The 26,274-nt window shown below is 44.7% G+C and overlaps 2 protein-coding genes across 3 annotated transcripts; one reads left to right on the top strand and one right to left on the bottom strand.

Moving 5' to 3' along the window:
- Nucleotides 1–832: 832 nt before the first annotated feature.
- On the bottom strand, nt 833–4,579 carry LOC136432654 (microtubule-associated protein 10-like). Of its 2 annotated transcripts, XM_066424093.1 has the most exons (3): nt 4,420–4,579; nt 3,691–4,199; nt 833–3,290 (listed from the first exon to the last, which is right to left on the bottom strand). In XM_066424093.1, exons 2-3 carry the CDS (start codon nt 4,171–4,173, stop codon nt 1,182–1,184), a joined length of 2,592 nt encoding a protein of 863 aa, XP_066280190.1. In that variant the 5' UTR covers nt 4,174–4,199; nt 4,420–4,579; the 3' UTR covers nt 833–1,181. The 2 variants fall into 2 exon arrangements, with proteins under 2 accessions (XP_066280190.1, XP_066280189.1); XM_066424092.1 differs by lacking the exon at nt 4,420–4,579 and having other exon boundaries at nt 3,691–4,291.
- Nucleotides 4,580–4,762: 183 nt separating this feature from the next.
- Nucleotides 4,763–26,137, top strand: LOC136432657 (retinol dehydrogenase 13-like). Its single transcript, XM_066424095.1, has 7 exons — nt 4,763–4,927; nt 21,363–21,481; nt 23,094–23,249; nt 23,553–23,657; nt 24,174–24,383; nt 25,215–25,413; nt 25,962–26,137. The coding sequence occupies exons 1-7, from the start codon at nt 4,851–4,853 to the stop codon at nt 26,104–26,106; spliced, it is 1,011 nt and encodes a 336-aa protein (XP_066280192.1). The 5' UTR covers nt 4,763–4,850; the 3' UTR covers nt 26,107–26,137.
- Nucleotides 26,138–26,274: the final 137 nt, after the last annotated feature.

Below are 26,274 nucleotides of genomic sequence, written 5' to 3'. Positions count from 1 at the left end.
CAGAATAGATGATAGAAACATTTAGTTCATGACACCATGACACAGTTTTGTGACACGCTTTAAGTCCCTTTGGTTAACTTTTTCTGGTCACTGTGGCAAGCTGTTATGATACGAATTTTGGTATGGTGGTTTTCGACAAGGTCTTACGGTAAAACAATGCCATGTTTCTCTATGTTTCATCACGGCATAGTCCTCTATGGTTATAAAGGTTACCAGTGGAACTGATCGGAGTGTGTCCTACTGTGCCCTGCCATAGTGTAAGCTCCTTGTAATTCAGCCCCTGGCAATTCAGCCCACACAACAATTGTAATGAAGGAAATACACCCAAACTGGGGTCGTTGACCCGGTCATAAAAAACTGCGCAAGAAGATCACTCAGGGGACCGAGAAAATCTGGCCTATGTGGTCACTATAGACAAGACTCTTAATGCTTGTGTCAGTGAGATAAATAATCTAAGATAGGCCATATTGGCCAGGTGGTCCTTATGTAGAGGTGGTCATATGTACAGATTTGACCGTACTCCAATCTGTGTAAACTCCCATTGATGACAGGTCACACAGTTTACGTGGTCTAAGTTCGTGTACAAATTTACAGAAACGAGTTAGCATCACGCACACATTGTCAAGAGTGTATACGTGTATATAACATCAGCATTACGGGTTCAAGTACCTGTAAGTTAAGTAACTTTGTTAGGGAAGCCTACAGTGCTCAGAATGAAATCATGGACGATGAAAACCTCTATACGCTTGAATGAAGCAAGTGACGACACGATGCTTACGATGCGCCCACTCATTAGTAAAGAAAAACAACACAAGACATGACCTTTGGTCAACATTTATTTTACCACTAACTCGTATTGGCAGAGGTTAGAAATGCATCTTAAAATTTGCAATGGAGTACTGTTTAGCATATCTCTATATCACAAAACACAACATTGGCAGATTTGTACAATTCAACTCGTTTTATATATAAATTGTATAATAAATTATGTTGCTAATCATCCACTTGGCTGTTTGTTCGCGATCAATCTACTGTCCGGCCCCATTTCTAATATTATGCTATGCCAACCCAAAGAAATAAACTTTGATACTGAAAGTAAGATACATGTAACAGTATACTATCTGAGCTGATACCCTGCCCCTGAAGGGATGTGAATGACACTTCTGATAATGAAAGAGTCATTAAAAGTCCAAGGATCCTTCGGTGCTCAAATTCTCAATGTCGGTAGACAAGTGTGAGGGGACATAACTACTGACGGACGCGGTGTTCGTTGAGATCTTCCTGTCTCGCGGGACGATTCGTGGCGGCGGACGACTACTTCCGTTCCTGTCTACATTAGCCTGCGAGTCCTCATCATTCGATGTCCTAGTATCAGTGGGAAGGGCCTTCTTGGACGATTGCCGTACACCCATGACGGGAGACTTGGAGGGAGTAGGCGGGGGCGGCGCACCGAGTCCGAAGCTGCCGGCACGGGGTCGTGAGGACGCTTGACTGAAAGCTGAATATCGGGACCTGTCGGACCGACCCGACGCTACGGAATCAGGTGACCGGCGGTCCTCTAAAACATCTCGTTTTGGTTTCGAAGTCGACTCCCGGCGTTTTTCTACAGTAGTTGATGCCTGTGATGGTGGCGAATCAGATTTGACCGATTCAGATGTATCATCGTGCGACATGTGACTAGCGGCGGTCGAATATTCGTCGTGAGTTTCGTGCTCTTCAAAGTCTTCAGAGTAGCTGTGACCAGATTCTGGCTCGGATACAGCATCCTGTCGACTCATGGCTTGTTTCTTCTCCGTCTTGTTGGATTCTTTCCCCTCTAGATCTTGCTGATCTAATGAGTCGTCTGGTATCTCGCTTTCGTCCTGATTAGGCACGAGGGGTAGGAACACCTGAATACTTTTCTTGCTCTGGTTTTCTGACTCCGAACTTCCCGTAGTACCAAAGCCCACATCTACTTTTGGCGTCTCCATTTCTACAAGCGATCTGTCGAAAGGCAGAGGTTCTTCTTGTTCGTGGTCCTCTATTTCTGAATGGCTATGCTGCCTGGGTGTTGGTACGGGTTTCCGTCGCGCTTCGTGCTTTTCGTCAGTCACAACTGTCTCAGTGAGGACAGCAGCTTTGTCAAACAGAACACCCGATTCACCTATCAGACTGCGAACCTCTCTACCATATACATCTCCCCTTCGCCCTGGTCTTCTGGATACTGTGATTGTTTGTTCGCTCGGTCGCTGTTGGGATGGTTGCTGAATCTGTTCAAGTGGCCTACGAGGAGGTCTTTGTGGTCGATCTATCTCGTGCTGCTGTAAAGTTCTCTCCCCCTCCATCTTCTCCAGCCATGCCGGGTTGGACTGTTGGATGCGTAGCCGCAGAGAATGGGTCATGCCGTATCTCAGCTTACTCCGCCCCCGTCCGCGCACGGGAGCCTGGGGCACCTGACGTATCCATGATCTCGTCTTTGGCACGGGTGCGTCACCTCGTGCACACGGCTGGTGACGCACCCTCAACGGCGAACCGTGGAGTGGAGCTGGTCTCTCCTTGGTCCGCTCAACTGGCTGAGCAGCAGGCGGCTTGGGCGGCGCTGTTTCCGGGCGAGATATCCTCACTCTTGCCTCCTCTCTTGGTGCTGGATGCTGACTTTCAAACACATGCATTCCGACAGAACGCCCTTCTAGAACGGACAACTCTGAAAACAGCTGGCGAAGTAAAGGAAGGCCAGCGGGTAAACTGATCGGAGGGCCTTGATTGTCTTCGTGGCCAGCCTGTACGTTCACATTTTGAGAAGTCTGTACTCCTCTCTCCACTTTTACACCTCTGGTCTGAGGATCTTTGTTCTCTTCTTCAGACGACTCTCCGATTTCAGAGTAAAAGTCTGCAATGTCATATGATACACGGCCGGTAGGTGGAGCTGATTTTGGCTTTGGTGCTTTCTGCGGTGGATCGGCTGCCATGGAATTGTAAAAGAGAGGTGGTGGGCAGATGATATTATTGTCACTCATTGAGTCCACGTCTTCCTTTACTTTGGCTTTTCTGTGTTTTTGTGGTGCTTCTGTTTGTGTGGCTACAGTAGGCGGACTGTCCGCACGATCATATTCGTATTGTGTAGCTTTTGCAACAAGAATGTCCCCCTCGGATGGTTTAGAGGCTGGCGTTTCTATTTCAGCTTCTTTGGGTGTTTCTCTTTCCTCACGACCTTCGACCCCCCGTCGCTGCATCACCGCGTCCCTGGGAACGTGCTGCATCAGCATCGTTCCCAGACTCATCAGGCGATATCCCATTTCCACCGTACCAATCTACGAAATTAAAAATAAGACACTTGAAGTTTAGTATTCTGTCCTGACATGTCTTAGAGAGACGATGGTAACTTGGACGCTCTATATATCTATAAAAATAACTTAAGCATAGAAAAGGGAATGTAGTGATATGGATATATTCTTAGGAAAAATTCATTTATATTATTCTTTGGAAAAATTAAGTCTCGAAGATATTCTTAAGAAAAATTAAGTAGCTGCATGCACTCATTCTTTTTCCAAGTTTTGGTTGTTTCGTTATGATAAAATTTCTACACACAAGATAAAACAGATGCAGCTTGAAAGTTAAGCGCTGTTGAATTCAATATTTCCCCTAAATGAGTCATTCAACAAAACTTTCATATCGCAAATCAATGACAATTGTATATTGATTATCATTTACCTGTGTGCCCATGAGATTGTGCAGAGGAAACTCTCCCTTCTCTCCGTGAACAGAGGGAGAAGTGATTCCATCACTCTGGATGTCCTGATACACCAGCTCCATGGATGACGTCAGGGGGACCGAACTGTTACCAACCAATCGCGGCACGTCTGACCAGCTGTCAATCACCATGACGTAGAGAGGGATGTTCCTCAGATGTTCACGGAGAACCTCGGGTCGCATTCTGAGTAGACACGACTTTCCCTTACCGAACTCGAATCTTCCTGCCTTACCGTGTTCCTCCTCTATCGGTGCCCAGGTAGGGTCGGAGTTGATCCCGAGTTCCCGCATGCGCAGGGCCGCCTCCGTGACGTCGTGACGGATCAAGAGGGTTGGGAAGTCGAGGAGGCGGAAGGCCACGGCGGGAAGACGACATTGTACTACTCCGCGTATCTGCACGGACTCCACAACGACCTCAAAGGAGAACAACGTTTCGGTTTCCATCCCGAAATTTCCGGTCAGCAAAAATCCTAAAAGTCAAAGAAAAACCGCTTTGTTAATTTCTTCGATTTCTGTCAACTTGATATCTTCCTTCTCTGATGCCTTGAATAAAACAGGCTGCATTCTCGTAGACGATTCTGACAAGAAAATTGTTGTATTGTAAAACATACACAATGTTAACCGATCAGAGAATTTTGAGTGATGTTCGTTCGCCGCGGTTGGCCGATGTGTTTGGGCAGGTAAACTTACATTTGAATGCGCTTTCAGTCCACTGCACTTGTCTGGGCAGCCAGTGGACAAGAATGATCGGTACTGCAGACCCGGGAGCTACTTTGATGAGGCTACGGTCGACAAAAGAAGTAAAATCTCCGAAACGCAGATCTAAGTTTTCCTACTTGCCGCCATTTTTGCTAACATAAGGTCATCACAGGGTTATTGGCTCGTACCACTCTAATATGGGAGGGTACTGTGGATTTACGATTATAATCATTCTATACATTTTGTAATATTGTAGCATAAATAATGAGATATAACGTTACCATAATTATATAAATAATGAGTAATATTGAACTTGACTGACGTTTTGATGTCACAATTTGATAAACAAGAAACTGTAAGAGCAAAAAGGCTCCTATTTACATAGTGGTGCGTACCACTAATGTCCTCTGAATGCCGACAACATGGCCGATATTTTACCCCGGCTGTGGTATCCTCTCTCTGCCGCCGCTGCGACCACAGGGATTGTTCTCTTGCTGAGGTAAGAAACTCATGGTATATGTTTGTGTGAACACTGAAACTGTTGTCGCTTCGCAGTTCAGTTTATTATTGGAAATATGTGGAAAAATATTAGATTGCGTAAGGCCTAGGGGGAGGGGGGCAACGTGGTCTGCAAGATTATGGTCGCAGAACACAGTATTAATGGGCGACCCCCGTGGACAATAGTAGTTCGGGTACGAAGTAGTGCGTCACATTGCTTGAAAAGGTCGTAGTTTTTTTTTGTGCACGTTAGCGAGGCTGAAACTGTGGTGAATGGCAGAGGAATACGTCAGTTTTGAGACAGTACGAGTTTGATTACGATGTTTGTTCGGTCGGGTTGGATTCGCGCCTGGATATTGTTACCGCCCGACTCCTGTAAGTCGCCTGCAGTACGTTGACCTCCGCTGGGGGTCATATCAAAGTGGCTTTTAAAAGAGAACGAGCCGGCAAATTTAACCTCATTTTGCAGATATTTTGTAGATTGAACCTTGAAATCAAACATATAAAAATCTGGCACCCTGATAGTGCACCTTTCTATAAATTTTCAAGCGTCGAAGCTTCTCACCTTGGGATCCTTAACTATATAAATCCCTATAGGAGAAATACTGTGGTCTGCAACCTTAACCCCCAGCGGGGATTGGCCATAAACGTTGCATTCGGTCAAATTTTACTGGCGTATCAGTAAATGACGTCGACTCACTTGAAATCGGTCGTTTTCGTTGCCGCCAGACCGGCCGTTGCCATGGCAACGCCCTCTAAGACCGCCCCCTATCCTTAACTATAGGACTTGGTGTGGACCCGGACACCGCTTCTCCCCCCCCCCCCCCGCGTCGTAACTAACCATGAACCTAACCTAAAATCACTCAGAACTTAAGAATATACACTAATGATCCCTTCCACGAAAAAAACCTCACCAGAATAGTAATTTTGTCCAGATATTATGAACACTAAATGGCCCCTCATATAGGCCTTGCCCTGGGTCTACCCTTATGCCAAGCCCTGAAGTGCAAAGCTATCGATATCTCGGCAACCGTTCGGATGTTTGCAATAAGCTTTGGTACAATTCTTCAACTAAACCTGTTACATTGCATGAACAAAAGAAAACCAAGGTCAAGGTCGTCTTAAGGTCGCAGAACACAGTATTAATGGGCGACCCCCGTGGACAATAGTAGTTCGGGTACGAAGTAGTGCGTCACATTGCTTGAAAAGGTCGTAGTTTTTTTTTGTGCACGTTAGCGAGGCTGAAACTGTGGTGAATGGCAGAGGAATACGTCAGTTTTGAGACAGTACGAGTTTGATTACGATGTTTGTTCGGTCGGGTTGGATTCGCGCCTGGATATTGTTACCGCCCGACTCCTGTAAGTCGCCTGCAGTACGTTGACCTCCGCTGGGGGTCATATCAAAGTGGCTTTTAAAAGAGAACGAGCCGGCAAATTTAACCTCATTTTGCAGATATTTTGTAGATTGAACCTTGAAATCAAACATATAAAAATCTGGCACCCTGATAGTGCACCTTTCTATAAATTTTCAAGCGTCGAAGCTTCTCACCTTGGGATCCTTAACTATATAAATCCCTATAGGAGAAATACTGTGGTCTGCAACCTTAACCCCCAGCGGGGATTGGCCATAAACGTTGCATTCGGTCAAATTTTACTGGCGTATCAGTAAATGACGTCGACTCACTTGAAATCGGTCGTTTTCGTTGCCGCCAGACCGGCCGTTGCCATGGCAACGCCCTCTAAGACCGCCCCCTATCCTTAACTATAGGACTTGGTGTGGACCCGGACACCGCTTCTCCCCCCCCCCCCCCGCGTCGTAACTAACCATGAACCTAACCTAAAATCACTCAGAACTTAAGAATATACACTAATGATCCCTTCCACGAAAAAAACCTCACCAGAATAGTAATTTTGTCCAGATATTATGAACACTAAATGGCCCCTCATATAGGCCTTGCCCTGGGTCTACCCTTATGCCAAGCCCTGAAGTGCAAAGCTATCGATATCTCGGCAACCGTTCGGATGTTTGCAATAAGCTTTGGTACAATTCTTCAACTAAACCTGTTACATTGCATGAACAAAAGAAAACCAAGGTCAAGGTCGTCTTAAGGTCGCAGAACACAGTATTAATGGGCGACCCCCGTGGACAATAGTAGTTCGGGTACGAAGTAGTGCGTCACATTGCTTGAAAAGGTCGTAGTTTTTTTTTGTGCACGTTAGCGAGGCTGAAACTGTGGTGAATGGCAGAGGAATACGTCAGTTTTGAGACAGTACGAGTTTGATTACGATGTTTGTTCGGTCGGGTTGGATTCGCGCCTGGATATTGTTACCGCCCGACTCCTGTAAGTCGCCTGCAGTACGTTGACCTCCGCTGGGGGTCATATCAAAGTGGCTTTTAAAAGAGAACGAGCCGGCAAATTTAACCTCATTTTGCAGATATTTTGTAGATTGAACCTTGAAATCAAACATATAAAAATCTGGCACCCTGATAGTGCACCTTTCTATAAATTTTCAAGCGTCGAAGCTTCTCACCTTGGGATCCTTAACTATATAAATCTCTATAGGAGAAATACTGTGGTCTGCAACCTTAACCCCCAGCGGGGATTGGCCATAAACGTTGCATTCGGTCAAATTTTACTGGCGTATCAGTAAATGACGTCGACTCACTTGAAATCGGTCGTTTTCGTTGCCGCCAGACCGGCCGTTGCCATGGCAACGCCCTCTAAGACCGCCCCCTATCCTTAACTATAGGACTTGGTGTGGACCCGGACACCGCTTCTCCCCCCCCCCCCCCCGCGTCGTAACTAACCATGAACCTAACCTAAAATCACTCAGAACTTAAGAATATACACTAATGATCCCTTCCACGAAAAAAACCTCACCAGAATAGTAATTTTGTCCAGATATTATGAACACTAAATGGCCCCTCATATAGGCCTTGCCCTGGGTCTACCCTTATGCCAAGCCCTGAAGTGCAAAGCTATCGATATCTCGGCAACCGTTCGGATGTTTGCAATAAGCTTTGGTACAATTCTTCAACTAAACCTGTTACATTGCATGAACAAAAGAAAACCAAGGTCAAGGTCGTCTTAACCCCCAGCGGGGATTGGCCATAAACGTTGCATTCGGTCAAATTTTACTGGCGTATCAGTAAATGACGTCGACTCACTTGAAATCGGTCGTTTTCGTTGCCGCCAGACCGGCCGTTGCCATGGCAACGCCCTCTAAGACCGCCCCCTATCCTTAACTATAGGACTTGGTGTGGACCCGGACACCGCTTCTCCCCCCCCCCCCCCCCGCGTCGTAACTAACCATGAACCTAACCTAAAATCACTCAGAACTTAAGAATATACACTAATGATCCCTTCCACGAAAAAAACCTCACCAGAATAGTAATTTTGTCCAGATATTATGAACACTAAATGGCCCCTCATATAGGCCTTGCCCTGGGTCTACCCTTATGCCAAGCCCTGAAGTGCAAAGCTATCGATATCTCGGCAACCGTTCGGATGTTTGCAATAAGCTTTGGTACAATTCTTCAACTAAACCTGTTACATTGCATGAACAAAAGAAAACCAAGGTCAAGGTCGTCTTAAGGTCGCAGAACACAGTATTAATGGGCGACCCCCGTGGACAATAGTAGTTCGGGTACGAAGTAGTGCGTCACATTGCTTGAAAAGGTCGTAGTTTTTTTTTGTGCACGTTAGCGAGGCTGAAACTGTGGTGAATGGCAGAGGAATACGTCAGTTTTGAGACAGTACGAGTTTGATTACGATGTTTGTTCGGTCGGGTTGGATTCGCGCCTGGATATTGTTACCGCCCGACTCCTGTAAGTCGCCTGCAGTACGTTGACCTCCGCTGGGGGTCATATCAAAGTGGCTTTTAAAAGAGAACGAGCCGGCAAATTTAACCTCATTTTGCAGATATTTTGTAGATTGAACCTTGAAATCAAACATATAAAAATCTGGCACCCTGATAGTGCACCTTTCTATAAATTTTCAAGCGTCGAAGCTTCTCACCTTGGGATCCTTAACTATATAAATCCCTATAGGAGAAATACTGTGGTCTGCAACCTTAACCCCCAGCGGGGATTGGCCATAAACGTTGCATTCGGTCAAATTTTACTGGCGTATCAGTAAATGACGTCGACTCACTTGAAATCGGTCGTTTTCGTTGCCGCCAGACCGGCCGTTGCCATGGCAACGCCCTCTAAGACCGCCCCCTATCCTTAACTATAGGACTTGGTGTGGACCCGGACACCGCTTCTCCCCCCCCCCCCCCGCGTCGTAACTAACCATGAACCTAACCTAAAATCACTCAGAACTTAAGAATATACACTAATGATCCCTTCCACGAAAAAAACCTCACCAGAATAGTAATTTTGTCCAGATATTATGAACACTAAATGGCCCCTCATATAGGCCTTGCCCTGGGTCTACCCTTATGCCAAGCCCTGAAGTGCAAAGCTATCGATATCTCGGCAACCGTTCGGATGTTTGCAATAAGCTTTGGTACAATTCTTCAACTAAACCTGTTACATTGCATGAACAAAAGAAAACCAAGGTCAAGGTCGTCTTAAGGTCGCAGAACACAGTATTAATGGGCGACCCCCGTGGACAATAGTAGTTCGGGTACGAAGTAGTGCGTCACATTGCTTGAAAAGGTCGTAGTTTTTTTTTGTGCACGTTAGCGAGGCTGAAACTGTGGTGAATGGCAGAGGAATACGTCAGTTTTGAGACAGTACGAGTTTGATTACGATGTTTGTTCGGTCGGGTTGGATTCGCGCCTGGATATTGTTACCGCCCGACTCCTGTAAGTCGCCTGCAGTACGTTGACCTCCGCTGGGGGTCATATCAAAGTGGCTTTTAAAAGAGAACGAGCCGGCAAATTTAACCTCATTTTGCAGATATTTTGTAGATTGAACCTTGAAATCAAACATATAAAAATCTGGCACCCTGATAGTGCACCTTTCTATAAATTTTCAAGCGTCGAAGCTTCTCACCTTGGGATCCTTAACTATATAAATCTCTATAGGAGAAATACTGTGGTCTGCAACCTTAACCCCCAGCGGGGATTGGCCATAAACGTTGCATTCGGTCAAATTTTACTGGCGTATCAGTAAATGACGTCGACTCACTTGAAATCGGTCGTTTTCGTTGCCGCCAGACCGGCCGTTGCCATGGCAACGCCCTCTAAGACCGCCCCCTATCCTTAACTATAGGACTTGGTGTGGACCCGGACACCGCTTCTCCCCCCCCCCCCCCCGCGTCGTAACTAACCATGAACCTAACCTAAAATCACTCAGAACTTAAGAATATACACTAATGATCCCTTCCACGAAAAAAACCTCACCAGAATAGTAATTTTGTCCAGATATTATGAACACTAAATGGCCCCTCATATAGGCCTTGCCCTGGGTCTACCCTTATGCCAAGCCCTGAAGTGCAAAGCTATCGATATCTCGGCAACCGTTCGGATGTTTGCAATAAGCTTTGGTACAATTCTTCAACTAAACCTGTTACATTGCATGAACAAAAGAAAACCAAGGTCAAGGTCGTCTTAACCCCCAGCGGGGATTGGCCATAAACGTTGCATTCGGTCAAATTTTACTGGCGTATCAGTAAATGACGTCGACTCACTTGAAATCGGTCGTTTTCGTTGCCGCCAGACCGGCCGTTGCCATGGCAACGCCCTCTAAGACCGCCCCCTATCCTTAACTATAGGACTTGGTGTGGACCCGGACACCGCTTCTCCCCCCCCCCCCCCCGCGTCGTAACTAACCATGAACCTAACCTAAAATCACTCAGAACTTAAGAATATACACTAATGATCCCTTCCACGAAAAAAACCTCACCAGAATAGTAATTTTGTCCAGATATTATGAACACTAAATGGCCCCTCATATAGGCCTTGCCCTGGGTCTACCCTTATGCCAAGCCCTGAAGTGCAAAGCTATCGATATCTCGGCAACCGTTCGGATGTTTGCAATAAGCTTTGGTACAATTCTTCAACTAAACCTGTTACATTGCATGAACAAAAGAAAACCAAGGTCAAGGTCGTCTTAAGGTCGCAGAACACAGTATTAATGGGCGACCCCCGTGGACAATAGTAGTTCGGGTACGAAGTAGTGCGTCACATTGCTTGAAAAGGTCGTAGTTTTTTTTTGTGCACGTTAGCGAGGCTGAAACTGTGGTGAATGGCAGAGGAATACGTCAGTTTTGAGACAGTACGAGTTTGATTACGATGTTTGTTCGGTCGGGTTGGATTCGCGCCTGGATATTGTTACCGCCCGACTCCTGTAAGTCGCCTGCAGTACGTTGACCTCCGCTGGGGGTCATATCAAAGTGGCTTTTAAAAGAGAACGAGCCGGCAAATTTAACCTCATTTTGCAGATATTTTGTAGATTGAACCTTGAAATCAAACATATAAAAATCTGGCACCCTGATAGTGCACCTTTCTATAAATTTTCAAGCGTCGAAGCTTCTCACCTTGGGATCCTTAACTATATAAATCCCTATAGGAGAAATACTGTGGTCTGCAACCTTAACCCCCAGCGGGGATTGGCCATAAACGTTGCATTCGGTCAAATTTTACTGGCGTATCAGTAAATGACGTCGACTCACTTGAAATCGGTCGTTTTCGTTGCCGCCAGACCGGCCGTTGCCATGGCAACGCCCTCTAAGACCGCCCCCTATCCTTAACTATAGGACTTGGTGTGGACCCGGACACCGCTTCTCCCCCCCCCCCCCCCGCGTCGTAACTAACCATGAACCTAACCTAAAATCACTCAGAACTTAAGAATATACACTAATGATCCCTTCCACGAAAAAAACCTCACCAGAATAGTAATTTTGTCCAGATATTATGAACACTAAATGGCCCCTCATATAGGCCTTGCCCTGGGTCTACCCTTATGCCAAGCCCTGAAGTGCAAAGCTATCGATATCTCGGCAACCGTTCGGATGTTTGCAATAAGCTTTGGTACAATTCTTCAACTAAACCTGTTACATTGCATGAACAAAAGAAAACCAAGGTCAAGGTCGTCTTAAGGTCGCAGAACACAGTATTAATGGGCGACCCCCGTGGACAATAGTAGTTCGGGTACGAAGTAGTGCGTCACATTGCTTGAAAAGGTCGTAGTTTTTTTTTGTGCACGTTAGCGAGGCTGAAACTGTGGTGAATGGCAGAGGAATACGTCAGTTTTGAGACAGTACGAGTTTGATTACGATGTTTGTTCGGTCGGGTTGGATTCGCGCCTGGATATTGTTACCGCCCGACTCCTGTAAGTCGCCTGCAGTACGTTGACCTCCGCTGGGGGTCATATCAAAGTGGCTTTTAAAAGAGAACGAGCCGGCAAATTTAACCTCATTTTGCAGATATTTTGTAGATTGAACCTTGAAATCAAACATATAAAAATCTGGCACCCTGATAGTGCACCTTTCTATAAATTTTCAAGCGTCGAAGCTTCTCACCTTGGGATCCTTAACTATATAAATCTCTATAGGAGAAATACTGTGGTCTGCAACCTTAACCCCCAGCGGGGATTGGCCATAAACGTTGCATTCGGTCAAATTTTACTGGCGTATCAGTAAATGACGTCGACTCACTTGAAATCGGTCGTTTTCGTTGCCGCCAGACCGGCCGTTGCCATGGCAACGCCCTCTAAGACCGCCCCCTATCCTTAACTATAGGACTTGGTGTGGACCCGGACACCGCTTCTCCCCCCCCCCCCCCCGCGTCGTAACTAACCATGAACCTAACCTAAAATCACTCAGAACTTAAGAATATACACTAATGATCCCTTCCACGAAAAAAACCTCACCAGAATAGTAATTTTGTCCAGATATTATGAACACTAAATGGCCCCTCATATAGGCCTTGCCCTGGGTCTACCCTTATGCCAAGCCCTGAAGTGCAAAGCTATCGATATCTCGGCAACCGTTCGGATGTTTGCAATAAGCTTTGGTACAATTCTTCAACTAAACCTGTTACATTGCATGAACAAAAGAAAACCAAGGTCAAGGTCGTCTTAACCCCCAGCGGGGATTGGCCATAAACGTTGCATTCGGTCAAATTTTACTGGCGTATCAGTAAATGACGTCGACTCACTTGAAATCGGTCGTTTTCGTTGCCGCCAGACCGGCCGTTGCCATGGCAACGCCCTCTAAGACCGCCCCCTATCCTTAACTATAGGACTTGGTGTGGACCCGGACACCGCTTCTCCCCCCCCCCCCCCCGCGTCGTAACTAACCATGAACCTAACCTAAAATCACTCAGAACTTAAGAATATACACTAATGATCCCTTCCACGAAAAAAACCTCACCAGAATAGTAATTTTGTCCAGATATTATGAACACTAAATGGCCCCTCATATAGGCCTTGCCCTGGGTCTACCCTTATGCCAAGCCCTGAAGTGCAAAGCTATCGATATCTCGGCAACCGTTCGGATGTTTGCAATAAGCTTTGGTACAATTCTTCAACTAAACCTGTTACATTGCATGAACAAAAGAAAACCAAGGTCAAGGTCGTCTTAAGGTCGCAGAACACAGTATTAATGGGCGACCCCCGTGGACAATAGTAGTTCGGGTACGAAGTAGTGCGTCACATTGCTTGAAAAGGTCGTAGTTTTTTTTTGTGCACGTTAGCGAGGCTGAAACTGTGGTGAATGGCAGAGGAATACGTCAGTTTTGAGACAGTACGAGTTTGATTACGATGTTTGTTCGGTCGGGTTGGATTCGCGCCTGGATATTGTTACCGCCCGACTCCTGTAAGTCGCCTGCAGTACGTTGACCTCCGCTGGGGGTCATATCAAAGTGGCTTTTAAAAGAGAACGAGCCGGCAAATTTAACCTCATTTTGCAGATATTTTGTAGATTGAACCTTGAAATCAAACATATAAAAATCTGGCACCCTGATAGTGCACCTTTCTATAAATTTTCAAGCGTCGAAGCTTCTCACCTTGGGATCCTTAACTATATAAATCCCTATAGGAGAAATACTGTGGTCTGCAACCTTAACCCCCAGCGGGGATTGGCCATAAACGTTGCATTCGGTCAAATTTTACTGGCGTATCAGTAAATGACGTCGACTCACTTGAAATCGGTCGTTTTCGTTGCCGCCAGACCGGCCGTTGCCATGGCAACGCCCTCTAAGACCGCCCCCTATCCTTAACTATAGGACTTGGTGTGGACCCGGACACCGCTTCTCCCCCCCCCCCCCCGCGTCGTAACTAACCATGAACCTAACCTAAAATCACTCAGAACTTAAGAATATACACTAATGATCCCTTCCACGAAAAAAACCTCACCAGAATAGTAATTTTGTCCAGATATTATGAACACTAAATGGCCCCTCATATAGGCCTTGCCCTGGGTCTACCCTTATGCCAAGCCCTGAAGTGCAAAGCTATCGATATCTCGGCAACCGTTCGGATGTTTGCAATAAGCTTTGGTACAATTCTTCAACTAAACCTGTTACATTGCATGAACAAAAGAAAACCAAGGTCAAGGTCGTCTTAAGGTCGCAGAACACAGTATTAATGGGCGACCCCCGTGGACAATAGTAGTTCGGGTACGAAGTAGTGCGTCACATTGCTTGAAAAGGTCGTAGTTTTTTTTTGTGCACGTTAGCGAGGCTGAAACTGTGGTGAATGGCAGAGGAATACGTCAGTTTTGAGACAGTACGAGTTTGATTACGATGTTTGTTCGGTCGGGTTGGATTCGCGCCTGGATATTGTTACCGCCCGACTCCTGTAAGTCGCCTGCAGTACGTTGACCTCCGCTGGGGGTCATATCAAAGTGGCTTTTAAAAGAGAACGAGCCGGCAAATTTAACCTCATTTTGCAGATATTTTGTAGATTGAACCTTGAAATCAAACATATAAAAATCTGGCACCCTGATAGTGCACCTTTCTATAAATTTTCAAGCGTCGAAGCTTCTCACCTTGGGATCCTTAACTATATAAATCTCTATAGGAGAAATACTGTGGTCTGCAACCTTAACCCCCAGCGGGGATTGGCCATAAACGTTGCATTCGGTCAAATTTTACTGGCGTATCAGTAAATGACGTCGACTCACTTGAAATCGGTCGTTTTCGTTGCCGCCAGACCGGCCGTTGCCATGGCAACGCCCTCTAAGACCGCCCCCTATCCTTAACTATAGGACTTGGTGTGGACCCGGACACCGCTTCTCCCCCCCCCCCCCCCGCGTCGTAACTAACCATGAACCTAACCTAAAATCACTCAGAACTTAAGAATATACACTAATGATCCCTTCCACGAAAAAAACCTCACCAGAATAGTAATTTTGTCCAGATATTATGAACACTAAATGGCCCCTCATATAGGCCTTGCCCTGGGTCTACCCTTATGCCAAGCCCTGAAGTGCAAAGCTATCGATATCTCGGCAACCGTTCGGATGTTTGCAATAAGCTTTGGTACAATTCTTCAACTAAACCTGTTACATTGCATGAACAAAAGAAAACCAAGGTCAAGGTCGTCTTAAGGTCGCAGAACACAGTATTAATGGGCGACCCCCGTGGACAATAGTAGTTCGGGTACGAAGTAGTGCGTCACATTGCTTGAAAAGGTCGTAGTTTTTTTTTGTGCACGTTAGCGAGGCTGAAACTGTGGTGAATGGCAGAGGAATACGTCAGTTTTGAGACAGTACGAGTTTGATTACGATGTTTGTTCGGTCGGGTTGGATTCGCGCCTGGATATTGTTACCGCCCGACTCCTGTAAGTCGCCTGCAGTACGTTGACCTCCGCTGGGGGTCATATCAAAGTGGCTTTTAAAAGAGAACGAGCCGGCAAATTTAACCTCATTTTGCAGATATTTTGTAGATTGAACCTTGAAATCAAACATATAAAAATCTGGCACCCTGATAGTGCACCTTTCTATAAATTTTCAAGCGTCGAAGCTTCTCACCTTGGGATCCTTAACTATATAAATCCCTATAGGAGAAATACTGTGGTCTGCAACCTTAACCCCCAGCGGGGATTGGCCATAAACGTTGCATTCGGTCAAATTTTACTGGCGTATCAGTAAATGACGTCGACTCACTTGAAATCGGTCGTTTTCGTTGCCGCCAGACCGGCCGTTGCCATGGCAACGCCCTCTAAGACCGCCCCCTATCCTTAACTATAGGACTTGGTGTGGACCCGGACACCGCTTCTCCCCCCCCCCCCCCGCGTCGTAACTAACCATGAACCTAACCTAAAATCACTCAGAACTTAAGAATATACACTAATGATCCCTTCCACGAAAAAAACCTCACCAGAATAGTAATTTTGTCCAGATATTATGAACACTAAATGGCCCCTCATATAGGCCTTGCCCTGGGTCTACCCTTATGCCAAGCCCTGAAGTGCAAAGCTATCGATATCTCGGCAACCGTTCGGATGTTTGCAATAAGCTTTGGTACAATTCTTCAACTAAACCTGTTACATTGCATGAACAAAAGAAAACCAAGGTCAAGGTCGTCTTAAGGTCGCAGAACACAGTATTAATGGGCGACCCCCGTGGACAATAGTAGTTCGGGTACGAAGTAGTGCGTCACATTGCTTGAAAAGGTCGTAGTTTTTTTTTGTGCACGTTAGCGAGGCTGAAACTGTGGTGAATGGCAGAGGAATACGTCAGTTTTGAGACAGTACGAGTTTGATTACGATGTTTGTTCGGTCGGGTTGGATTCGCGCCTGGATATTGTTACCGCCCGACTCCTGTAAGTCGCCTGCAGTACGTTGACCTCCGCTGGGGGTCATATCAAAGTGGCTTTTAAAAGAGAACGAGCCGGCAAATTTAACCTCATTTTGCAGATATTTTGTAGATTGAACCTTGAAATCAAACATATAAAAATCTGGCACCCTGATAGTGCACCTTTCTATAAATTTTCAAGCGTCGAAGCTTCTCACCTTGGGATCCTTAACTATATAAATCTCTATAGGAGAAATACTGTGGTCTGCAACCTTAACCCCCAGCGGGGATTGGCCATAAACGTTGCATTCGGTCAAATTTTACTGGCGTATCAGTAAATGACGTCGACTCACTTGAAATCGGTCGTTTTCGTTGCCGCCAGACCGGCCGTTGCCATGGCAACGCCCTCTAAGACCGCCCCCTATCCTTAACTATAGGACTTGGTGTGGACCCGGACACCGCTTCTCCCCCCCCCCCCCCCCGCGTCGTAACTAACCATGAACCTAACCTAAAATCACTCAGAACTTAAGAATATACACTAATGATCCCTTCCACGAAAAAAACCTCACCAGAATAGTAATTTTGTCCAGATATTATGAACACTAAATGGCCCCTCATATAGGCCTTGCCCTGGGTCTACCCTTATGCCAAGCCCTGAAGTGCAAAGCTATCGATATCTCGGCAACCGTTCGGATGTTTGCAATAAGCTTTGGTACAATTCTTCAACTAAACCTGTTACATTGCATGAACAAAAGAAAACCAAGGTCAAGGTCGTCTTAACCCCCAGCGGGGATTGGCCATAAACGTTGCATTCGGTCAAATTTTACTGGCGTATCAGTAAATGACGTCGACTCACTTGAAATCGGTCGTTTTCGTTGCCGCCAGACCGGCCGTTGCCATGGCAACGCCCTCTAAGACCGCCCCCTATCCTTAACTATAGGACTTGGTGTGGACCCGGACACCGCTTCTCCCCCCCCCCCCCCCGCGTCGTAACTAACCATGAACCTAACCTAAAATCACTCAGAACTTAAGAATATACACTAATGATCCCTTCCACGAAAAAAACCTCACCAGAATAGTAATTTTGTCCAGATATTATGAACACTAAATGGCCCCTCATATAGGCCTTGCCCTGGGTCTACCCTTATGCCAAGCCCTGAAGTGCAAAGCTATCGATATCTCGGCAACCGTTCGGATGTTTGCAATAAGCTTTGGTACAATTCTTCAACTAAACCTGTTACATTGCATGAACAAAAGAAAACCAAGGTCAAGGTCGTCTTAAGGTCGCAGAACACAGTATTAATGGGCGACCCCCGTGGACAATAGTAGTTCGGGTACGAAGTAGTGCGTCACATTGCTTGAAAAGGTCGTAGTTTTTTTTTGTGCACGTTAGCGAGGCTGAAACTGTGGTGAATGGCAGAGGAATACGTCAGTTTTGAGACAGTACGAGTTTGATTACGATGTTTGTTCGGTCGGGTTGGATTCGCGCCTGGATATTGTTACCGCCCGACTCCTGTAAGTCGCCTGCAGTACGTTGACCTCCGCTGGGGGTCATATCAAAGTGGCTTTTAAAAGAGAACGAGCCGGCAAATTTAACCTCATTTTGCAGATATTTTGTAGATTGAACCTTGAAATCAAACATATAAAAATCTGGCACCCTGATAGTGCACCTTTCTATAAATTTTCAAGCGTCGAAGCTTCTCACCTTGGGATCCTTAACTATATAAATCCCTATAGGAGAAATACTGTGGTCTGCAACCTTAACCCCCAGCGGGGATTGGCCATAAACGTTGCATTCGGTCAAATTTTACTGGCGTATCAGTAAATGACGTCGACTCACTTGAAATCGGTCGTTTTCGTTGCCGCCAGACCGGCCGTTGCCATGGCAACGCCCTCTAAGACCGCCCCCTATCCTTAACTATAGGACTTGGTGTGGACCCGGACACCGCTTCTCCCCCCCCCCCCCCGCGTCGTAACTAACCATGAACCTAACCTAAAATCACTCAGAACTTAAGAATATACACTAATGATCCCTTCCACGAAAAAAACCTCACCAGAATAGTAATTTTGTCCAGATATTATGAACACTAAATGGCCCCTCATATAGGCCTTGCCCTGGGTCTACCCTTATGCCAAGCCCTGAAGTGCAAAGCTATCGATATCTCGGCAACCGTTCGGATGTTTGCAATAAGCTTTGGTACAATTCTTCAACTAAACCTGTTACATTGCATGAACAAAAGAAAACCAAGGTCAAGGTCGTCTTAAGGTCGCAGAACACAGTATTAATGGGCGACCCCCGTGGACAATAGTAGTTCGGGTACGAAGTAGTGCGTCACATTGCTTGAAAAGGTCGTAGTTTTTTTTTGTGCACGTTAGCGAGGCTGAAACTGTGGTGAATGGCAGAGGAATACGTCAGTTTTGAGACAGTACGAGTTTGATTACGATGTTTGTTCGGTCGGGTTGGATTCGCGCCTGGATATTGTTACCGCCCGACTCCTGTAAGTCGCCTGCAGTACGTTGACCTCCGCTGGGGGTCATATCAAAGTGGCTTTTAAAAGAGAACGAGCCGGCAAATTTAACCTCATTTTGCAGATATTTTGTAGATTGAACCTTGAAATCAAACATATAAAAATCTGGCACCCTGATAGTGCACCTTTCTATAAATTTTCAAGCGTCGAAGCTTCTCACCTTGGGATCCTTAACTATATAAATCTCTATAGGAGAAATACTGTGGTCTGCAACCTTAACCCCCAGCGGGGATTGGCCATAAACGTTGCATTCGGTCAAATTTTACTGGCGTATCAGTAAATGACGTCGACTCACTTGAAATCGGTCGTTTTCGTTGCCGCCAGACCGGCCGTTGCCATGGCAACGCCCTCTAAGACCGCCCCCTATCCTTAACTATAGGACTTGGTGTGGACCCGGACACCGCTTCTCCCCCCCCCCCCCCCGCGTCGTAACTAACCATGAACCTAACCTAAAATCACTCAGAACTTAAGAATATACACTAATGATCCCTTCCACGAAAAAAACCTCACCAGAATAGTAATTTTGTCCAGATATTATGAACACTAAATGGCCCCTCATATAGGCCTTGCCCTGGGTCTACCCTTATGCCAAGCCCTGAAGTGCAAAGCTATCGATATCTCGGCAACCGTTCGGATGTTTGCAATAAGCTTTGGTACAATTCTTCAACTAAACCTGTTACATTGCATGAACAAAAGAAAACCAAGGTCAAGGTCGTCTTAACCCCCAGCGGGGATTGGCCATAAACGTTGCATTCGGTCAAATTTTACTGGCGTATCAGTAAATGACGTCGACTCACTTGAAATCGGTCGTTTTCGTTGCCGCCAGACCGGCCGTTGCCATGGCAACGCCCTCTAAGACCGCCCCCTATCCTTAACTATAGGACTTGGTGTGGACCCGGACACCGCTTCTCCCCCCCCCCCCCCCGCGTCGTAACTAACCATGAACCTAACCTAAAATCACTCAGAACTTAAGAATATACACTAATGATCCCTTCCACGAAAAAAACCTCACCAGAATAGTAATTTTGTCCAGATATTATGAACACTAAATGGCCCCTCATATAGGCCTTGCCCTGGGTCTACCCTTATGCCAAGCCCTGAAGTGCAAAGCTATCGATATCTCGGCAACCGTTCGGATGTTTGCAATAAGCTTTGGTACAATTCTTCAACTAAACCTGTTACATTGCATGAACAAAAGAAAACCAAGGTCAAGGTCGTCTTAAGGTCGCAGAACACAGTATTAATGGGCGACCCCCGTGGACAATAGTAGTTCGGGTACGAAGTAGTGCGTCACATTGCTTGAAAAGGTCGTAGTTTTTTTTTGTGCACGTTAGCGAGGCTGAAACTGTGGTGAATGGCAGAGGAATACGTCAGTTTTGAGACAGTACGAGTTTGATTACGATGTTTGTTCGGTCGGGTTGGATTCGCGCCTGGATATTGTTACCGCCCGACTCCTGTAAGTCGCCTGCAGTACGTTGACCTCCGCTGGGGGTCATATCAAAGTGGCTTTTAAAAGAGAACGAGCCGGCAAATTTAACCTCATTTTGCAGATATTTTGTAGATTGAACCTTGAAATCAAACATATAAAAATCTGGCACCCTGATAGTGCACCTTTCTATAAATTTTCAAGCGTCGAAGCTTCTCACCTTGGGATCCTTAACTATATAAATCCCTATAGGAGAAATACTGTGGTCTGCAACCTTATGATTTGCAAGTCGTCTATTGTAATGTTTGCAAAAGATTCTTGGTAGTTTTGTCAACGTATTTGTGCCAGAATGAATTGTACAAATGAAAACCAGATAAACTCAAAATTCTGACATTTTAGCGGAGTTTACGAAAGCTGCAAATATATGATTATCATGAAGGTCAAAGCTGTATATACGTGGTGCAATCGCGTATAACTTGGATAATTTGATCTGACGCTGAAAATAGCGGTGATAGATAGGTAAAATTATCAGGATAGGACGATAGGTACAAAAAGATAGACAAAAATATGGTACTAGATAGGTATCAGTATCAATCTTAAGCTGCTTTGAATTTGATTATGCTGCTGACATGGTTTATATGTCTGTGTACAGAATGTGTGCAAAATGGGTGTGTGTGAGTGTGTGTGTGTCTGTCTGTGTCTTGGTCTCTTTGGTGTCTGATTATATCCTACAAATCGTTAGTGAAATGTAGCAGAAATTAGAATTGAATGGTTTTATTTTATTACATTTCAGAGATTTCATGCACGGTGAAAGATGTCCCAGCAAGGCTTCTATGGAAGGGAAGACAGTCATTATCACAGGTGCCAACAATGGGATAGGCAAGGAAACAGCAAAAGAACTGTCTAGAAGAGGTAACGGTTACAGTATACAGTCAAACCTGCCCAAGGCGACCACCCGGCGGACCGAGCAAAAACGGTCGCGATGGACAGGTGGTCGCCATGAAGAGGATTCCACTCACATGTTTCCAGGGCGAGGTTTTCAAATACAGTACGTAAATGGATGGAAAAGTATGTGAATTTAGACAGCATGACCCCCACCAGGTTCAATTCTCATTGACAGAAGGATCCTACAAAAATTACATTTTCCGTTATCGTTATGATAATTGTATACCACTACATCGTGTACAAATTTTCTTCATAATTTTGTGTACAAAACAATGGTTGCCTCGATGATCTCGCAGCGCCTTCCCGCATTCACACGTTACATTAAATAGTACACACACACACACACACACTCATCATCGAAGTTTTAAGGCGTAAGACAAATCCCTAGAAAACACCTGCTGGCCCCAGCCTTTTTTGGGGCGCCGACCGCTGGATAAAAGGGTCCAAAAGTTTTCGATCTGAAAACTAAAGATGAAACGGAACGGTGTGATTTCGTCGCGCCGCGCCGCCAAGCTCTGTGCGACCGCATCGAAAGGTATGAGTCAGTGCAGCAGATCGCACAGCATCCAATAAAGGTTTGTGAGATTCATGGAAATAAAAAGAAAATAAGAATATTAATTTTCATCAATAGCTAGAGTATTCGTAAATGTTCATACACAAAAGCATCGTGTTTTAGAAAGGTCAGCGGTACGCCAAATCCAGGCCACGCCAAATCCAAGATGGCGTCGGGACCAAGGAACATTTCTCGCCCGATGTTTTGCCCGCCGCGAAGAATTTAGTTCGACACAGACACATTTTTGTTGAAAATACAAGAAATAGATCATAATTTCTGTGAAATCTTGACTTTTTGACGCCATGTATTACATATTCGTTTTGAAAATTGAGTTTAAACCGAACTGAGTTTTTCGGTAAACTATAAGATAACGATAGGCACAACAACATCACAAACATATGAAGGGGAAACGTTTAATCAAAACACTTCATGGAGGAATCGATGCTATAACATTGCTATTCCATACATTTTGTCCTTATTTTTGTCCTTCAAAGTCTTGAAAACATTTCCGTGAAATCCGACAACAAAATGATCCGATGTCACCACACGCTTGAAAATTAGGCGGCCGCCATGGGCAGGGATTGTGCTCTGTGCGGTCCCAATTCGTGGCGGTCGCGGTCGCGTTGATCAGGTGGTCGCCTTGGGCAGGCAGCTTAATGCTTGTGCCTATGGGGAAAATTTTCGGTACCGAGAAAAAGCGGTCGCCATGGCCAGGTGGTCGCGTTGAAAAGGTGGTCGCCTAGGCAGGTTTGACTGTATAAGAGTTTTCAAAATTCTGTGAGCAGCTTTTGCTATAATCAGGTTTGCTATATCTGTTATTTCAAAATATTCTCCTGATAGTTTTAGAACAAAAAGATGTTGCACTATACTATAGTTAAATCTCTGTAACCCTTGACCTGCCTTGACAATATTCTCATCTGTATGTTTAGATAAATCAATTCATTGGAAATTCATATTTGCGGTGCTATGCATTCCCAGTAGAAAAGTCACTGTGAAACTAGAACTACTGTTTTCGTGTATGTACAGGTGGCCGTGTTATCATGGCCTGCAGGAACATGGACAAGTGCCAGGGGGCGCGTGACCAACACGTACAGGAGACGGGAAACCAGAACGTCCACTGTCAACAAGTGGATCTCGCCTCCTTTGAATCTGTACGAAAGTTCGCCAGTAGAATAAACAAAAGTGAGTGGATAGTTCACAATCATTGTCCTACATTTTATTTCCTTGACCATGGCATGGTTGATACATGTACATAACCTTCCAATTGCTGCCTTCCCCCATAACCAATACATTTCTTACGCCAAAAGACTACCTTATCAGGAAGAAGGTTAAACGAAGACTTATTTTTGCAGAAACATGACTATATAACATCAGGTTTTGTGGAAAAAATTGAGTTATATAGATCTGTTTCTTGGTAATTGCAGCAAGTGTGAAACTACAAACACCGTTGTTGTTGTTTTTCTTGATTTTGTTGTTCTTTTGCAGGTGAAGCGAAGGTGGATGTGCTCATTAACAATGCGGGGGTGATGCGCTGTCCACACTGGAAGACTGCTGATGGAAATGAGTGGCAGTTCCAAGTCAACTATTTAGGTTAGAGAAGTTTTACTCGGAATGATGAAGTCATTTTTCTATGTTGTATGTGCCTCTTGTCTTTCAGAGTAACGTTATATTTCTGAATACTTGTTGACTGTTGATTTACCAGTTTATCAGTAATCAAATACATACAATACCGTCTACTGATTTGTATACATGTTAGATTACAGACCTGATAAATTTTGATGCAATGCAGAAGCATGCTTCCAACCCAAATGAACTCAAATGTATACATGACCCTAGGTACTGAAACTATCTCTTCTTTGTCCCTTTTAGTTCTTCATGATGTTCCTTTTGGTTTGCTTTGGTTTTATTCTGATATCAGCGATACAATATGCACTATTCTTCGTGGAGTTTTTCACAAGGAAACATGTACATATAAATACACATAGTGCAGATAAGTAGATTAGAGTGTCGTTATGACAGTGTCATCCAACGAACCCTTTGGCAAGTGACACTCAACTGCCTTTTATATACACACATATGTACTCTGTACTCTTGTCATATTTGCAGGTCATTTTTTACTCACCAACTTGATACTGGATAAACTGAAAGCTGCGAAACAAGGTAGAATTATCAACACATCTTCGATAGCGCATTCGCAGGGCCAGATCAACTTTGAAGACATCAATTCCACAGTCAAGTATGAGGACACTGACGCATACATGCAGAGCAAGCTGGCACTGGTCTTATTTACACTCGAGTTGAGCAAGAGGCTGGAAGGTAGGGTGGAAATAGGCAATATACTTAGACATTTATTAGGCCTACTTGTAAGAAGAAATGTTCTGTCTCTGGTTGCCCAACCAATCCTAGTAAAAACCTGCCGACCCTGCCTTTTCTTTGGGTCGACTGCTGGAAAGGGATCTTAATTTTCGATCTAACATCTGAGGGACAAAAACATTGTGGAATCATTTTCCTTATTTCTGTTGCAATAAAAAACTGTGCTTGCACAATGTATATCTGTATGTATTAATCAAAATATATTGTTTGGAATACCAGTGTACTGTAGAAGCTGCATTTCAGTTTTACATTCTTAGAATAGTTAGTTGCACTGTTATGGTCAAATTCAGTGCCCATTGTATAGCAGAACAAAAAATCTTGTTATACTGTCCATCAGGCCACACTATTGTACATTTGGATTCCCTTAGTTCCCAGAAATATTTTAAGTAAACATCTAGCTAGAGGTCAAGTTAAAAACAGAGTACTTTTAGCTAAGATGTTTCCATGTTGTTCTTCCTGAACAGTATCCATGATCCAGTAAACAGTACAACAGCTTCTTATTCAAGACCAAACTTAATGAAATTCATGTGGCTTTTTTTATGGTACTGTTATTCTTGGTAACTCAATTTTACTACTTGAACGGCCACTAGTCAACCGCTGAAATGTCATTATCCCAAATATTTGATCACTAACAGTTGGGACAGTGATGTTTGTTCCCACCATTGAAATCAAATGCAACTTAAGTACTCAGTTTTCCCCAAACTGCTAAAATTACCAACGGTTACCAACCACAATATTAAATAGATTTACAGTATTTGTTTGGTTTTTGTACAGGTACTGGTGTAACAGCAAACACAGTGTACCCTGGTGTAACGAAAACCAACATAGGCCAGCACAAACTCTCCAAGATGGAGTCTGCAGTGACCAAACCCTTCATGTGGTTCGCACTACGGGATCCAGCGCGAGCGGCACAGACCGGCGTGTATCTGTCTGTCGCTCCAGAGGTGGCGGACAAAACTGGCAAATACTGGAAGTAAGTCTTGTCCTTGTATTTTTTTGGCAACATCCGTGTGAAGCCATCTGTAAATAATTTTTGTTGTTGTTTTGAACGGTTGCCTTCAATGTATAATCGCATATTAAAACAGCCATTTTGCTGGTAGAAAACACTCAAGACAATCAGTGTGAAGTGTCGCTTTTACATTGTGAAAAGTTTCAATTAATGATGTTTTTAAAACTCGGTTAGGCTTCTTTAAGCATGGTTAAGTCACTACATGATTTCTATACATTCCTGAAATATTAGATTCTTTCCTACTATCCTATGTGTGATGCTTTTCTTTTTGTCACAAAACACAGCAAGTTTTACTAAGGGAATGTGATCATTTATATCATTATATTAGCAATCAACATTTTACTTTGCCCATCTTGGAAATGGTATACCTAGAGTATAGAAAAGCATATTGCAAAATCTATTTAACCACTTATCTTGATAAACATTGTCACAATGTCATAGTATACTGGGAATGTAGCTTCAAATTTCAAAATTGTGTCATAAAAATTGATTGGTAATATCTTTTGCTCTAGGGACACAGTTGCCATCACACCTGCTGCTCAAGGTAGAGATGAAGACATAGCCAAGAAACTCTGGGACCTCAGTCTTAAGATGACAGGACTGTCGGAAGATGTTACTAGCAAGGACCAAAGCAAAGAGGAGAAAGCATCATCATGATGATTATTACAAAATTAGACCATGAACTATAGAGCAGCATGTTGCCTAGAATCGGTATTGAAAGAAGAGAACAATTTTGTAGCCCAGTAGCTATGATTTCTTTTATTGCATGGTTGTGAAGGGTTCGTACAAAAACAATGTTTGATAGAAATTGTACATATATGAAAT

Source organism: Branchiostoma lanceolatum, chromosome 4, assembly GCF_035083965.1.
Source record: "Branchiostoma lanceolatum isolate klBraLanc5 chromosome 4, klBraLanc5.hap2, whole genome shotgun sequence".
NCBI classification, from domain to species: domain Eukaryota; kingdom Metazoa; phylum Chordata; class Leptocardii; order Amphioxiformes; family Branchiostomatidae; genus Branchiostoma; species Branchiostoma lanceolatum.
The sequence above is the reverse complement of the archived record's forward strand: the minus strand, read 5'-3'. Positions and strand labels throughout refer to the sequence as shown.

Excerpts from the sequence above, each read along its gene's own strand:
- LOC136432657 (XM_066424095.1), top strand. The coding sequence starts at position 4,851 with ATGGCCGATATTTTACCCCGGCTGTGGTATCCTCTCTCTGCCGCCGCT. Across the intron at positions 23,250-23,552 it reads CGCCAGTAGAATAAACAAAA|GTGAAGCGAAGGTGGATGTG; the intron begins GTGAGTGGATAG and ends GTTCTTTTGCAG. Across the intron at positions 25,414-25,961 it reads AAAACTGGCAAATACTGGAA|GGACACAGTTGCCATCACAC; the intron begins GTAAGTCTTGTC and ends CTTTTGCTCTAG.
- LOC136432654 (XM_066424093.1), bottom strand. The coding sequence starts at position 4,173 with ATGGAAACCGAAACGTTGTTCTCCTTTGAGGTCGTTGTGGAGTCCGTG. Across the intron at positions 3,291-3,690 it reads ACAATCTCATGGGCACACAG|ATTGGTACGGTGGAAATGGG; the intron begins GTAAATGATAAT and ends TTAATTTCGTAG.